The sequence below is a fragment of the Hakea prostrata genome, chromosome 10 (assembly GCF_041222555.1).
Source record: "Hakea prostrata isolate BN-2017 chromosome 10, UWA_Hpros_2, whole genome shotgun sequence".
NCBI classification, from domain to species: Eukaryota; Viridiplantae; Streptophyta; class Magnoliopsida; order Proteales; family Proteaceae; genus Hakea; species Hakea prostrata.
The window spans coordinates 3,941,516-3,956,607 of NC_142609.1; the positions used below are offsets into that span (position 1 = coordinate 3,941,516).

General features: G+C 36.9%; 1 protein-coding gene across 1 annotated transcript; it reads right to left on the minus strand.

The window, feature by feature from the left end:
* Positions 1 to 2,578: 2,578 nt before the first annotated feature.
* Positions 2,579 to 4,348, minus strand: LOC149001568 ((+)-neomenthol dehydrogenase-like). Its single transcript, XM_089138121.1, has 5 exons — positions 4,261 to 4,348; positions 3,940 to 4,183; positions 3,737 to 3,811; positions 3,399 to 3,578; positions 2,579 to 3,201 (listed from the first exon to the last, which is right to left on the minus strand). The coding sequence occupies exons 1-5, from the start codon at positions 4,293 to 4,295 to the stop codon at positions 2,845 to 2,847; spliced, it is 891 nt and encodes a 296-aa protein (XP_088994247.1). The 5' UTR covers positions 4,296 to 4,348; the 3' UTR covers positions 2,579 to 2,844.
* Between the last annotated feature and the right edge of the window lie 10,744 nt (positions 4,349 to 15,092).

Below are 15,092 nucleotides of genomic sequence, written 5' to 3' on the forward strand. Positions count from 1 at the left end.
CATACCCCGCCCTTTAGTTTACAACCGTTTGATTCACATATGCTAACGTGGCCTAATCCTCACCGTTGCTGCGGTGCCACAAATAAAAATTCATTTCAAATATGGCTATTTATTATTTCTAAATTTGACCTATGAAACTTGGAGATCAAGATAAGTTTCGTATATAGGAATCCAGTAACTAGACGTTAAAACTGCGTGGGTGGCTCAATTGCTAAAAAAACCAACACATATAAGTAGGAGGTTAGAGTTCAAATTCCCTCTAAGCCAAGCGCGTACTTGTTTGCAAAATAAAAGTAATCGCTCTTAATGGTAACGCGAGAGTGCAAGGATTCAAAGTTTTCAAATTAATTAATTAAACTAAATGAACAGTCCTAACAGATACATTTAATGTGATCGAGTTGAAACTAAAAATAAAACGGGCATAACCTAACCATTCATCATCTAATTAATAAATAAATAAAATGCATAAACAAAAGGAAGGAATAAAAAAAATGCAAACATTAAATAAATAACAAATAAAAAAGGGAAGTGATCCGAGTGTTAGCTTTGGATTGAGGGAGCACTACAAGAAAATGGGCCTACAGCGGCGTTTTGGAAATGCCGCCATAATTCTAAAAATGTCATTGTAAACCTTTCCCGGCGCTTCAAAAACGCTGCAAAAAAGCCAGCAAAAGCACTGTCATATTGTTACAACAGCACTAAATGCAAACTCGATGATGGTAACTTACAACGGCACATTTACCGGCGTTTAGGAAGTGCCAAGAAGGTGTCATTATATTGCCGGCGATTTTGAGAAACACCGTTAAAAGTAATTTATTGCGGCATTTTTTAGAAACGCCGTTAAAAGTGATTTATTGTTGCATTTCTTAAACACCGCTATAGACTTTAACGTTCATTTTTTGCGGCATTTTTTATGAATGCCGTTATTAGTGCTTTTTTGAGGCTTTTTCAAAATGATGTAGTAGATAGAAAGTTCATTTTATTGCCGAATAAGTTTTTTTAATTAAAAAGAAAATTGGTTTCCAAAAAGCCAAATTCAATTTTGGTGAATTTTCTATTTTGATAGTATTCGAAATCCAGTAAAATGAGAAACCAATATCTAAACCTGGGTTGTTTCCTCCAAACATTCATTCTAATATGATCCAAAACTCAAAGCAGTTTGATTCTTTACTAACAAGGTTATATCATTTAAGAGAAACTACATATCAAACAGGTAGTGGGCAATGGGAGTGAACTTCTAGAGACTTCAGCAACCTTCTTCCTTGAAGAAAAAAAAAATGCAGCAACCAGAGACCCAAGGCATGCACCATGCACCCTTTCTCATTGAATATAGAACTTCTTTAAATGAATTATAGAGGATGTGTCACATTAAAGGAATTAAAAAGCAGCGTGGAGTTAATAATTCTGATAGATTATTATCATTATCATCCTTGTTTAATTAACATCACATGATAACATTTACTTGTAAAGAAATTCACATTAGTTGATTGTCTAGAAAGGACAAGAAGAGAGGTGTCGTCCATTACACAAATTTTTGAATCATTTCTGTGACTTCATCCATCACCAACCATGCTTTATGCCCACCAATCAGGGGCTTTACCTTCAGCGGTTGAGTTGTCCAAGAGAATTGAACACTTTGATCCTCAATGTAGCAGATGCAATGACCTAGAATCTACTGATCATATCTTGCTTGGACTGTCAATTTGCTCACAAGGTTTGGTTCGCATCCCCTCTTTCCATCTTGCCGCCGGCCAATCCCATGGTGCACAAGGCGATTAGCGAATGGAAGAGCTGTTTGCCGAAGGAAAAAAAAGGCTACAAGGAAGCTTCATCCCTAATAGCTCATATCTGCTGGAGAATCTGGAAAGCGAGAAACAATCTGATCTTTGAGGGGGTATAGTGGACTCCAGAGAAGGTGGTGGAGAAGGCGATGGCCGAGACGCTGGATTTTTCTAGATGCAACGGCGTGAGGAATTGTGTAGACAGCCATCATCGGAGGGAGGAAGCTTCTGGTGATTTAGATTAGTGGATGTGCCCTCCACGCGGTTTTGTGAAGATAAATGTAGATGCCGCCCTCAATAGCGAAGGAAGTGGGTTAGGCCTCGTGTGCAGAGATTTGGATGGAAGGCCCATTAAAGGGTTTGCGATCCCAGCCCAATTCGATTCAATTTTAATTGGTGAGATTATGGCTCTACGTGAAGGTATTTTAATAGCTTTTGGAGGAGGGTTTTAGCAACGTCCTAATGGAATCAAATTCTACGGAAGTGATCAAATGCGTGACCAAATTGGAGCTGATTCCAGAAGACATTCAAAACTTAGTATGGGAAGTGGTGATTCTTGCATCTCGGCTCCAAAATATTTCTTTTTTTCATGTTAAGAGGGAGTGTAATGTTGTGGCTGACTTCCTTGCTGGTAAGGTTGTGTCCGTTGTGTGCTGGACTCTTTGGCCTTGTTTGGATTATGGGTTTCTAGATTTGTATAATCTTGATGCCTTGCATGAGTCGCGCCTTAATATATAGACCTCTTTCTACAAAAAAAAAGATAGAATGAAAAATCAAACATTACTACAGCAGCAGCAAAAAATCATACATTGCAACCAAGGAAACTAAGAATTTTATAAAGATTCAAATATGATTCAGTACTATATATCGGTGTACTAACATTCTTTATTCCGTCAGTGTAAAATTTTTCTAATACATGGGACCAAAGAACACAATGCATGAAAATGGTTCTTCCAGCTTTATTATCTCATGGAAAATATCTTAAACAGCTTTCAAACAAAAGAAGATGATCTTCATCCCCAATCCTCTAACATGGAAAAATGATTATAACCCATTACATAATTCACTCGAAGGAATCCACTTCTTTCTGGAAAAAGAACAACCCAGTAGGACCATCGTCAGGCAGCAGAGCCAACTTTACAGGGCCTGCTGCTCCTTCCTCAACAGTATATATCCCTGTGTTGTAGTTAATATCGGTTTTGACATAACCTGGGCAGACACAATTTATTCTGAATTTGGGGAATTTTTTTGATAGAATCCTTGTGTAGGCATTCAAAGCTGCTTTAGACATCTTATAGGCAGGCCACCCATGAGTCTCCTTGAAATCCTTCAAAAACGTGTTCAGTAACTCGTCCACTCTCTGTTCTGTGAGGCCATTGGCATCACTTAGCACTTCCTTGACCCAGGTATCTGAGACATTCTACAGCCAACATATTAAAAGAGATTAGTCACCTAAAACAAATATTTTGTTTACAAGAGCTTAAGAGGCAACCCCTGAAATATTTTGTTTCATCCATAAAACAGAAGTATTTGTCAGCAACTCTCCAACTCAAATGAGCAAGTTCTCAGGTGTATCTACCAATATGTTTACAAGATCAGATTTTTTTTTATCAGTACCTGAAGCTTCCCTTCAGAGGAAGAAACATTTACAATTCTGGGTGAATCAGATAGCTGGAGGATGGGAAGAAGTGATTCGGTCACTCTTTTAGTTCCATAGTAGTTTGCTTGTATGCATTCTTCAGCTATCTCATGATCTTGTCTCGCGAGTTGCCAAAATTTTACTAGCTTCTCTTCAGGCTGCACAATTTGTTTCAATTAGTTCAGGAAGAGTGAATCACGAGTGTGAGTTGAGGATCAAGCTTAGAATTTGTAACCATTTCAGATATGAAAATAATTGTTAGCAGGAGAACCATAGAATATGAAGTACAAATGCAAGAGAGAAATCATAGACTTACAGAACCCTCCATTGTCGTTTGGGCTTCTCTAGCACCATAATCTAATAAGATCCCCCAAACACCTGCGTTGTTCACCTAGAACAAATTTCAGTTTAAATCAATAAGCAACCAATCTAATCCAAGATTCCAGTAATTTCTATGACTAGATTCCGGTGTAAGTCTCTGTAATGATACAATTAAAAGTACAAGATTTCTGTAGCTACCAAGATATCAAGCTTTCCAAACTGCGTTTTGATGAAATGAGCAAATGAATCAATACTAGCAGGGTCCATCAAATCCAGCTGATGAAAAACCACATTGGATAATCCAAACTCCTTAAGCTTCTCAACTGCTTCAACACCCCTCTTCTCGTCTCTGGCTGTCAAAATCACTTCTACACCATTGGAGGCTAACTGGCGACATATCCCCAATCCAATCCCTTTGTTGGCTCCTGTAACAACAGCCAATCTGCAAGAAAATGCTTGGTGAGGAAAATTGGTAAATGGGTCTTGTTAGGAATCCATTAAATGATCTGAAACACTTACCTCTTTGATGCAGAATATGTGTGTGCGTCTGCCATGGTAGATGACAAGTGAAGCTGAGGCTTTGGAGCTTATTTATAAGGTTCTTTGGTGGAAGACAGAGGCTGAAACTTATGTGATGCTGTCGAGTGCCATTATATCCTATACTAAAATGATCGATTCTGGTCAATTTCAAATATGGCTGCTTATTATTTTTAAATTTGACCAATGAAACTTGGAGATCAACGTATTCTTCCTATGTAGGAATCTAATAATTAGATGTTAAAACTGCCAGGGTGGGTCAATTGATAAAAAACCAATGCATCTAAGTATATAGGAATCTCATAATTAGATGTTAAAACTGCCAGGGTAACTCAATTGATAAAAAAAAACCAATACATCTAAGTAGTAGGTTAGAGTTCAAATCCCCTTTAGGCCAGGTGCGAAGCACATCTTATATTGCCCAATAAATAAAATTGTTTCTAACAAGAAAGAACTAGATGTTAAGAATGTGTATGGTTTCTTTGATTCAATGAGGTGGGAATTTATCCCACTTTATCAACTCCATCTTGCTGTTTTCATTGGCTTTTGTTAGAAAAGAATGCTTTTGAATCAGCAGAAAACAAATTGACTTTTGGTACTCTATTTTCATTGGCTTCTGTTAGAAAAAATTGCTTTTGAAACAGCAAAAAACAAATTGAATTTTGGTACTCTTATGAAGTGAAAATGATTTAATGCTTTTGAAACAGCAAAAAACAAATTGAATTTTAGTACTCTTATGAAGTTAAGATGATTATCACATACGGAATCTAGAAACTAGATTCAATTTTATCTTCTGTGTGAAGATTTGTACCTTATAATTGCAGTCTCCGATATATGTTTTACCTTCGTGCCAGAACTTTTTTTTTTTTTAAGCTGACGAGTTGATATTAAGGGGGATATTACTAATATATATGCCAGAACTTGCAAGAAAAGAAATAGAACAATAAATCTGATTTTCCATTTGGACTAATCCATTCGTGTGTCTTTACATCATCATTTATTCATTCTTCCTTTCTAAAACTAATATGAATAGTCTTTTAAAATGTTCTTGTTGGATTTAGTGTTTTTGTATTCTTTTAGAGTTAAAACGGCTTTTGGATTAATTATATGCATAAATAGTGGAATTTTAATTATGTGGCAACAAGTAAAGCAAGTAGTACTTTGTAAGGTAAAAATTGATGTAGAGAAGTTTACTTGTAAAACACAGTAAATTCTTTGTAGTTGTGTGTTTTCCATATGTTCTTTGTAGTTGTACATTCATCCAAATAATTCTATTTTAAATTAAAAATAAAGATATGTGAAAAATTACCCTCTCTCCTAGTTGGCCAAATAACACTGGGACTTCTCATTAGATGATGACAAATTTCAATTTACCATCAAAGAAATGACAAATTGGTACCTTTTGTTTTTAAATATTTTTTTCTTAGACTTCAAGCCACCCTCAATTACTTAAATAGATCTCATGAAACCTACTCTGTTCCACACAACATTTAATACCTCTGGAATGGTACCATGTTCTTTTAGGCTGTGTTCTCTGCTGAATGCATAGAAGCTATGTTCCTTCAGAATGAAAATAGCAAGAATGTTGTTTGATTCCTTGGAATGAACCTGTAACAGGGACAAAGAACGAGCATGAAAAAGTGATTTGTAATAAAATGAAAAACTATGAAAAAGCTGAATGCAACATGATGAGTGTCTTTCATGATCATGTGTGAGAATCTACAGAGAGAGAGCAGAAAAGAAAGCGAGAGACTGACTTAATATCTCAATGAAGGGAAAGAAGATATTGAGATCTAAGCTGAATTTGGAAACCAAATCATGTAGGGCCTCTTCCAATTAAGACCACTACATATTACAGAATAATTTACTGCAGAAAAGCAAAGAACAGAAGAAAGAACAAAAATGTTTCAATGGAAGATCCTGAAGCTAACCCATACTCTTTTTTCTTTCAAGCTTTAGTCCATTTCCCTAGCCATTAATGACAGCTTGAATTAGTTCCAAGGTTCTTCCTCTTCGTTTCAGGCAGAAACTTGGCCATAAACAGGATGCTTAATGCATTAATGGCTGCATAGAGGTACAAAATTCCTGAAAATCAGACAAACAGTAAGTCCCAAATTAACAGCTCCTACCACAAGGGATTATGTTGCAATAACACATCATAGAAGTTCTAAACCAGAACCAGGTTGGACAATTCAATAATACTCCACAAAAAGGAATAATAGAATGAGGATTTGACCCTGAATCCATAGTAGAAAAAAAGTTTATTATGGAATTTTGGGAGGTTTTTTATTCTTTTAAACAAAAAGCAGGATTTAAAATGGATACCAAACACATCCAAAATATGAATAATGTCTGAAAATGAGAATGAGAATTGATACTAAAAGAGCCCTTACCTCTGATAGCAATTCTTGTGTTAACTCTATGATGTGTGATATTTCCAGATTCTGAGCTTTCACTTTGTACCTGATGAACCAGGGAGACAATGTCCAGAATTTGTACCTCATGTGCCTTTTGTTTGCTAGGTTTTCATGGAGGTGCACCTGCTCTTACAAAAGATTAATTTCATAATCTTTTAACAATGCCATATACTCAAGTTCACTACCCAATGGCCCAGAAAACCAACTCCCACCCCATTCCAAACAAAATCAAGGTAGCATTTTTGCTTCCAATGAAACCCACTTGAAAAGCCATGTCTGCCACTTACCCATCAAAAGAAATTTGACATGCAGAATCCTTGACCTAGAGTTCCATGCCTTGTTTCTCAATAAATCAACTCACTCGTTGTGATCAGCCATCATCATTTTGTGATTTAAAAGGTTCATATACCTTACCACTTAGATGACCTTTTTCTTATCTCAACATCATATAAGATGCATTGACAGTAATGACACAATTTTGCATGCGTTCCTTTCCTCGCTGTCATAGAATGCTTTTGCTTTATCCAGGACATTCTTTAACTCTACAGTTCCCATCATCTACATATTGGTTGTTCAAATAAATTAAACCCATGTAGCCAAGTTCATTGGATGCCTCGGCTGATGAATCAAAATCACTTCTCTCAAGATTGAAGCTTAATCTGCATCCCTGCATCTACATATTATGCTGCATACTGTTCAGGTTTCCCTTAAACTCTTGAGTGAATTAAATGTACAACAAAGAAGTACTGTAAAAGTACCAATCACACTTTGGTTGAGGTTAAATCTCAGGAGTTCCAAAAACCATGAAAAACACCATAAATATCTACAGCTTATAATTTTGTTGAAATTTCACTCACCTTGTTGGGCAGTATTAACTTCAAATCTGAAGGTAATTCTAGAAAACATGCTTACATCTGTCCATCCAGTATTTCCAGCCTCTCAAAGAGTGAAGCTCTAAAGCTCACACTATCAAGATTCAAGACCAGGTTTCATCTAATATTTATTAATAATCAATGAACTCAGATAAGCAGCATCCAACAGTAGAATCCTAATGAAATTAATTCAATTGTGCAGTGAGTAAATCCTTCAATCCCAGATTAGACAATATGTAGTTTCTATATGATGCATTCAAAATAAAACTAGTGAGGATATAGTGAACACTGGTTTTTTAACATCTAGCAATCATTGCAGTACTATACCAGTTGACAAAATTAAATTCACCAAGAAGACTGTTTCTTTTAATATGGTGGGTGGGGGGGGGGGGGGCATGCAAGAAAACAGTCAAACCACTATAACATGGCCTGATAATATTTTTTTCATTCTATTTTGACACTTACTATGCTCTTATCATTCTACCACTGTTAACAGAGAATATCGAACAACATTTTATCCACAAAGTGAGTTGACCTCATCCTCCATTGCCATACCAAAATAATAACACAGATCAGCCCACTAAATGTGCCAACAGAAGTATTGACCTCAATGAAAGTGAAACAACTCAATTGATGTTAGCAGCTGATCCTGGTGGTGCAAAATCTGAAGAGTCTGAAATATAAAGTCCCAACAATTGGAAGGTAGACTTGGGCATCCAGTTCCCCTAGTGAAATACCAATGTGGTATTTACCTTTCAAAATATATTACCGCAGAGCATGGTTTTCAAGGCCTGGAACCAAACACCATTTCAGAAACAGTGGGCTGCCCTGCATTCTACACCTTTTGCAAAATTCAAAACACACACCACATTTCTTCCCCCAAAAAAAAGGTCACCGTTAGTAAAGGAAATGTGGATTTATGCCAACTTACACAACTCTGCATGCCCTCTCTCAGATACACAAAATCCATATCCTCTCTAAATTCTCTTTAACAGAAGGCTACATACAGAAGAACAGAGTTCATCAGACCAAGACAAACACTAACAGCTTCCTTTTCTTTTCCATCCATCCTATTTTATTGGACCCTGGAGTTTCCCACTTCCAAAAGTCCAGTACTAACAGCTTCTAAATTCCTTCCAATTTCAAAGTAGTTAAAGCAAGCTAAAACATAGCTGATGGACAATTTTAACTTAATTTTATACATTTTTAGGGTCAGAAATCTAAGAAAGATTACATGCTTATGCAATAACTGTCTTGAATACTTCTGTGCATTACGCCATACAGGAAAAGGCCACAATCCAGTTATCTCTTTCTGGCATAATTTTTATATAATAAATAGAACATCAAATACCTATGCAAAGTTAGTGCAAATGAAACCTTCTAAGACCTTCTTTACTATGGGAACAATCGCTTGTTCGTATAGGTCCTTTTGCTGAGTCAGTGGGCCAAAAACCTACAGCTATAAATGTAAAAACATGATAATTAGTTCTGCACATGAAACTGTTGCATTTCTTCTAGAATGAACACAATGGAGCGTCAATAAAAAACAGACAAAATTATTTACTCATATCTTGATCAGCAGTTTAGGACTTTGAGTTTAACATTTGAATCCGGAAGAAATGACAATTAAATGTCGATGATGGGAGAAGAAAAAGGGCAACAAAGTTCAAGCCAGAAAAATTGAAGGAATGCCTCATCAAAGGTACAAAACCCTATCGATATGCTTCCCAGCGATGTTTTCAATCACTGTTACTGCTCTATATTCATTACAAGTAATAACTTGAGGTGCATTGTGAAAGGCCTGAAGAGAATTATAAATTTGTCAAATTGATAAAGTACAAACAATTCAAGGAAAGGAAAAGGAAGAAAGGCCTGAAATCAGTGGAGTGGAGTCTCAGTACCTGCAATGAAGGAATCTGAAGATAGAGAAATTGGAAGTTGGAGAACCCATTACATACAGAAACCCCAAAGCCAGCTGTTGCACGAGGGATCCCACCGACCACAGCAGCCTCAATCTCCAAATTTGCTTCCTCCATCAATCTAGGTTCACCAGAGATTACAGATATGGCCATCATGCAAATGCCAAAGTAATAAAGGCTTTGTTTTCATTCTTTGGAGAGGTACCTAGATCCATGAAAAGTGTGATTTCCCATATATTTAAGATCATCCTCTTTGTAATGTGTAACAACACTCTGTTTTGAGTGGGCAGATATTTGGGGTTGTAGGGGTGCTTTGTGGAGAGTTGCGTAGCTCAGGGGATTTTTCAGTCACGTTCTTGGGGTGTGTTGTTTTGAAAAGGTGCATTCCATGTGGAGGGGTAGGTTACTTTGGAGGAAGGGTATTTTGGTCCTGTGAGAGATTTGCCATGACTGAACTGAGTTTTGACTTTTATAGTAGCATGAATGATAGTATGATAGTATGATGGGAAGGGGAAGGGGGTAAATATCAAATCATAAATACCTCTAGTTGTAATCAAACCTTCACCCTAGGGTTTCAAGAGAAGTGCAGGAGAAGTCTTCTTGACTCCTTGTATTGAGGCGCAGCACTTGAAAACCCTCTTCATAATCATATGGAATTATAACTATTCTTCTTAGCTTGGTTCTCCAGCTAATGATCTGCCAGAAGGCCTTCAATACCATTTTATTATGTTGTATTGCCAAAGGCATACATAACTGTGTCTCACTCAAGTTAGCTTCACTTCAACAATTCCATAAAAATATTTCTCATCTCAAGTTGGTGTTTCTAGAATGGGCTCAAAAGTGTGACAACTTCCCTACCATACAAATTTGACTCTATTTCTGTTTCAAACATACAAAATAATGACTGAAATAACGACTGAAGTAATTTTGAAGAGCGTTGCAATAGAACCTTGCAGAGGCTGACCTTGGCATGTTAATCGGTGAACTACGATTGTAACCTGGGTCAGAGTATTGAAACAACTTCTCAACAAAATTACTACATAGGAAAACTAAACACTCCCTCCACCCAACCCCCCCCGGGCCCGGCTGGTGGGGTCTGCCAGTGTGGAAGCCAGCACTGGAGTTGCCACCCTCCTCGTATTTTTTTTTTTTCTTTGGAGTCAAGGAGACTAGAGAAATGTTTACAAAGAATACATTAACAACAGGCCAAAATTGACTGGCAAACCTGCATGGGCAGTGAGCCTGCCACGCCCAAGTTCCTAGCAGCTACGACCAAGAAAGCAGATCCACAAGATCCCCCAGAATGCACTAAATGTGCTCAGCCACACCCACCCAAATTCTTATTTTACATATCATTCATACCTTAAAATAACATTCGCAGTGCTAAGTTGGAGCAAAGCCACAAATCATCCATCCAGGTACTTCAAAAGCTAATTGACCTTGAACAAAGTAAAAGTTTTGAAGAAGTAGGACTAACTCAGGAATTCAAAGAATGTCTGAAAGAGAGAAGGGATTATCATCCATAATTGCACAAAACAGATGGAAATCTTCTCAAATAGACAAAATAATCACAACATTTCTAATTCAATACAGAATTGTGACATTACAATCAAGTAGGTAAAGCACCAAAATAGATCCCCAGGACTTCAATGCAGTTGTATAAATGCAGAGCATCCAATTAATTTCCACTTTCTAAATCAACTGATATGGGACATGGATCACGCTGAATATCCTACTCAATTCTCTTATCTGAGCTTCTAGTGAAAACCAAGATAACATTTATACTAAAAACTGGGAAAGCTAGAAGAACCAGAATGGTTATTAAAACCAAATCAGGTTACAGAAACCCAGGGAGTTTCTCTTTCACTGGAATTCTAAAATCAAAGAATTCTCACAATCTTAATATGGGGGAGAGGGGGAGGAGTAATAAACCTACAAAAAGAATCATTAATGATGAAATAATCATCCATTCATTCAATTTAACATGATTTAAAGCTTCAAAAACCACATATTCATTCATGAGATGACCATGCTTACTCACAAATGGAAACAATTAGCCATAACTGTAAAGTTCATTAATCATATTAAATATGAACATAGAACATTGGGGAGGAAAAGACCACCAATTCCACTCTAATAATACCACCTATCATAGTCTATGTTATTTCCATGAACCTTGATGCAATATTCTCACATAATGCACACTGTTTCTTCAAGATGTAGATATATAGAAGGGTCACAGGATCCATAGGAAAATAGAAGCTTCTTTTTCTTTATTTTTCCTTTTCTTTTGAAAGGGGGGGGGAGGTTTTTTTTTTTTTTTTTTTTTTGGGGGGGGGGGGGGGGGGGGGGGGGCAGGGGGGTGGACTTTATCATAGACGTTCAGCGACTTGAATCATCACAAAAAAATCACTTCTGTGCATCCTCAGTTGAACTCAGAAGGGAAGACAAAACAAAATCCTACCAAATACTAGGCAATTTTCTGCACGTGCAGTTGTGGGTGAGAAAGCCCTAAATTCCTATCTCTCTTTTGAAAAGTTTCATAAGAACAATACAGGATGGCAGTAGAGGTCTAGAATTAAGAAAACAGTAAAACAAAATCAAAATAAATTATTCTAAGTCTTTTTCTTTGGGGGGGGGAAAAACTGTACATATCATACAAATTTCACACTGTATTTGTTCCGAAAATCTGGAATAAGGACCAAAATGATTTCAAAGAACATGCTATATAAAGCCCTGAAGGGGCAGACCTTGGTGTAATGGTCAGTGGACTATGATAGTAACCTGAGGTAAAAGTATCAAAATAGCCTCTCAGTATGAATTATTAGGGTAAAACTATGTAGAAAAACTGTCCCACTAGAGGCCCAAACTGTATGTGTCGAAGCCAGTAGAGGAGTTGACTATGAGTAGTTCAAAACAAGCTGATGCAGCAGGAGACCAAATTTGCAGTCTCTAGAATCTAGCATAATGCAGAAATGCTTACAAAGAATACATTAACTGTCCAAAATTAACTGGCAAACCTGCATGGGCAGTGAGCCTGCCATGCCCAAGTTCCTCTAGCAACTAAAGACCAAGAGACCAAGAAAGCACATCCCCTGAATCTCCCAGAATGCACTAAATGTGTTCACCCACACCCACCCAAATGTTATTTTACTTATCATTCATGCCTTTAAACAATATTTCGGGTGCTAGTTTGGAGCAGGACCACAAGTCATCCATCCAGATACTTCAAGAGCTAACTTTCATTGAACATGGTAAAAGTCTTGGAGCAGCATGATTGACTAATGGATTCAAAGCATGGCTGAAGAGAGAAGGCGTTATCATCCATAATTGCACACGACAGATGGAAATCCTCTCAAATAAATGAAATCACAACAGTTTTAAATTCAATACACAATTGCAAAATTACAATCAAGTAGGTAAAGCATTAAAACAGATCCTGAGGACTTCAATGCAGTTGTATAAATGCACAGCATCCAATTAATTGCTGCCTTCTAAATCAGCTGATGTAGGACCTCTATTGTGCTGCACATCTCACTCAATTCTCATGTCTGAGTTTCTAGTGAAAATCACAGATTGACATTTATATGAAAAACTAGAAAAGTTGGAAGAACCAGAATGGTCATTAAAACCAAATCAGGTCACCTTATCCTAGGTAGCTTCCCTCTACTGGAATTCTAAAATCACAGAATTCAAAAAGAATCATTAGTGATCATATAATCATTCATCCATTTAATGAAACATAAATTAAAACTCAACGATCTCATGTTCATTAATGAGAAGACCATGTTTACTTACAAATGGAATAATCAGCCATAACTGAAAGTTCATTAATCGCATTAAATATGAATGTAGAACATTGGGGAGGAAAAGACCACCAATTTATCTATCTTGACACTTGTAATTCCATTCTAATACCAACTATCATAGTCTATGTTATTTCCATGAACTTGATGCAATATCCTCACATAATGTAAACTGTTTCTCCAAAATGTAGACATATACAAGGGTCAAAAGGATCCATAGTAGAAGAGAGAAGCTTTTTTTCTCTTCTTTTTTTTTTTTCTTCCGCTTTTCTTTGTTGGTGGGTGGGGGTGGGGGGGGGGGGGGGGGGGACTTAATCATAGATGTTAAGTGACTTGAATCATCACCATAGTTTCACTCCAGTGCATCCTGAACTCAGAAGGGAAGACAAAGCAAAAACCTACTGAGTACTATTATTCTGCACATGGAGTTGTGGACAAGAAAGCCCCAAGATTCTTAAATATCTATTTTGAAAAGTCTCATAAGAACAATAAAGGATGGCAATAGAGGTCCAGAATTAAAGAAGAAAAAAATAAACCAAAATAAATTATTATCAGTCTTTTTCTTCTTCCCCCCCCCCCCCCAAAAAAAAAAGGGGAAACCAATAGAAAATAAAATGCTCTCTTAAAAAAGCTTGGCCACTCTCACATGCTTTAGGATTACTGAAGCAAAATCAGTAACAAGTATGATTTTGCAATTTGGCAGGATGATGTGGCAAGCCTAAACCCCTGGATAGGGATAGCAATGTTTGGATTTGACACATGACAAGTTCTAATGCAAATTCAGTCAAATATTCTTCATGTATGCTTATACAACTATCTTTTAAGAATTTTTTGCCATCCAAACAGTGGGAAGCACCCTCTTACTTTCTCCCCATGGACCTGGATTTCAGAGCTTTATTTTGCCACGTGGTCAATTAAAATCAAGCTGAAACCTATACACAAAAAGTAAGCTCCATCTGACATGCCATGCTGAAGCTTTTTGGGCTGACTTGGCAAGCCTTTTGCCAGAAAGCCAAATTATGAAGAGCAAATATTTAGACCCATCACTATAAGGTAGAGATAGTAATTGCATTGTATGGTGATAATATAATTGACAATCTACAAGAAGGATAAGAAATATACATAATTGTAATTACTAAAAGTGAATTTATGAACTACTTGACCACTTCAATTAGTAGGCTACAATGTCACACAATGGCTTAGAATTCTTTGTGGAACAGAACAATTCCAAGCCAAAAGTAACAGAGACAATCATATGATAATAGCAAATAGTTCCTTAAATTTGGGGCATTACAGTGATAGTACCCAAAAAGACTAGACAGAAAAAGCATATTAACTTGCTGAATTTCCTATTTGATATGGTTGGAAACTGTAAAAACATTAAGAACCGGTCTCTGTTGCAGCAGCCAATGTCAAGCCTATATAATGTTGGTCAAACCCACTCTCATCTTTGTTTTCAATTGGTTCAATTGCTTAGAAAGCCCTAAAGCCCCAAGACCTATGGGAGTTCACTTTGTTCTATGTAATGAAATAACAATATCTAATCTAGTCAGCACCAAGTGGTAGATACTTCTTCTAATCAAATCTTCACAGACATGAAATATCAAGGTGATCGCTTGATACCTTCTGCACTCCTCTGGGTATACAAGTGTAAAGCCCATGTTTGTGAATGGTTAGGTAGCTCCCACAAGAAAGTTGCCTAACTTCTGAAACGCCTTCCATGAGGAGCAAAAAAGAGAATGGGTGGGGGTGGGCATTTTTTTTGTGGGGGGGGGGGGGGGGGGAATCTTTCTAGGTTAA

Coding starts and splice junctions, on each gene's coding strand:
- LOC149001568 (XM_089138121.1), bottom strand. CDS start 4,295: ATGGCAGACGCACACACATATTCTGCATCAAAGAG. Junction 3,812..3,939: donor TTGGAAAGCTTGATATCTTG/GTAGCTACAGAA, acceptor AATTTGTTCTAG/GTGAACAACGCAGGTGTTTG. Junction 3,579..3,736: donor AAACGACAATGGAGGGTTCT/GTAAGTCTATGA, acceptor CAAATTGTGCAG/CCTGAAGAGAAGCTAGTAAA.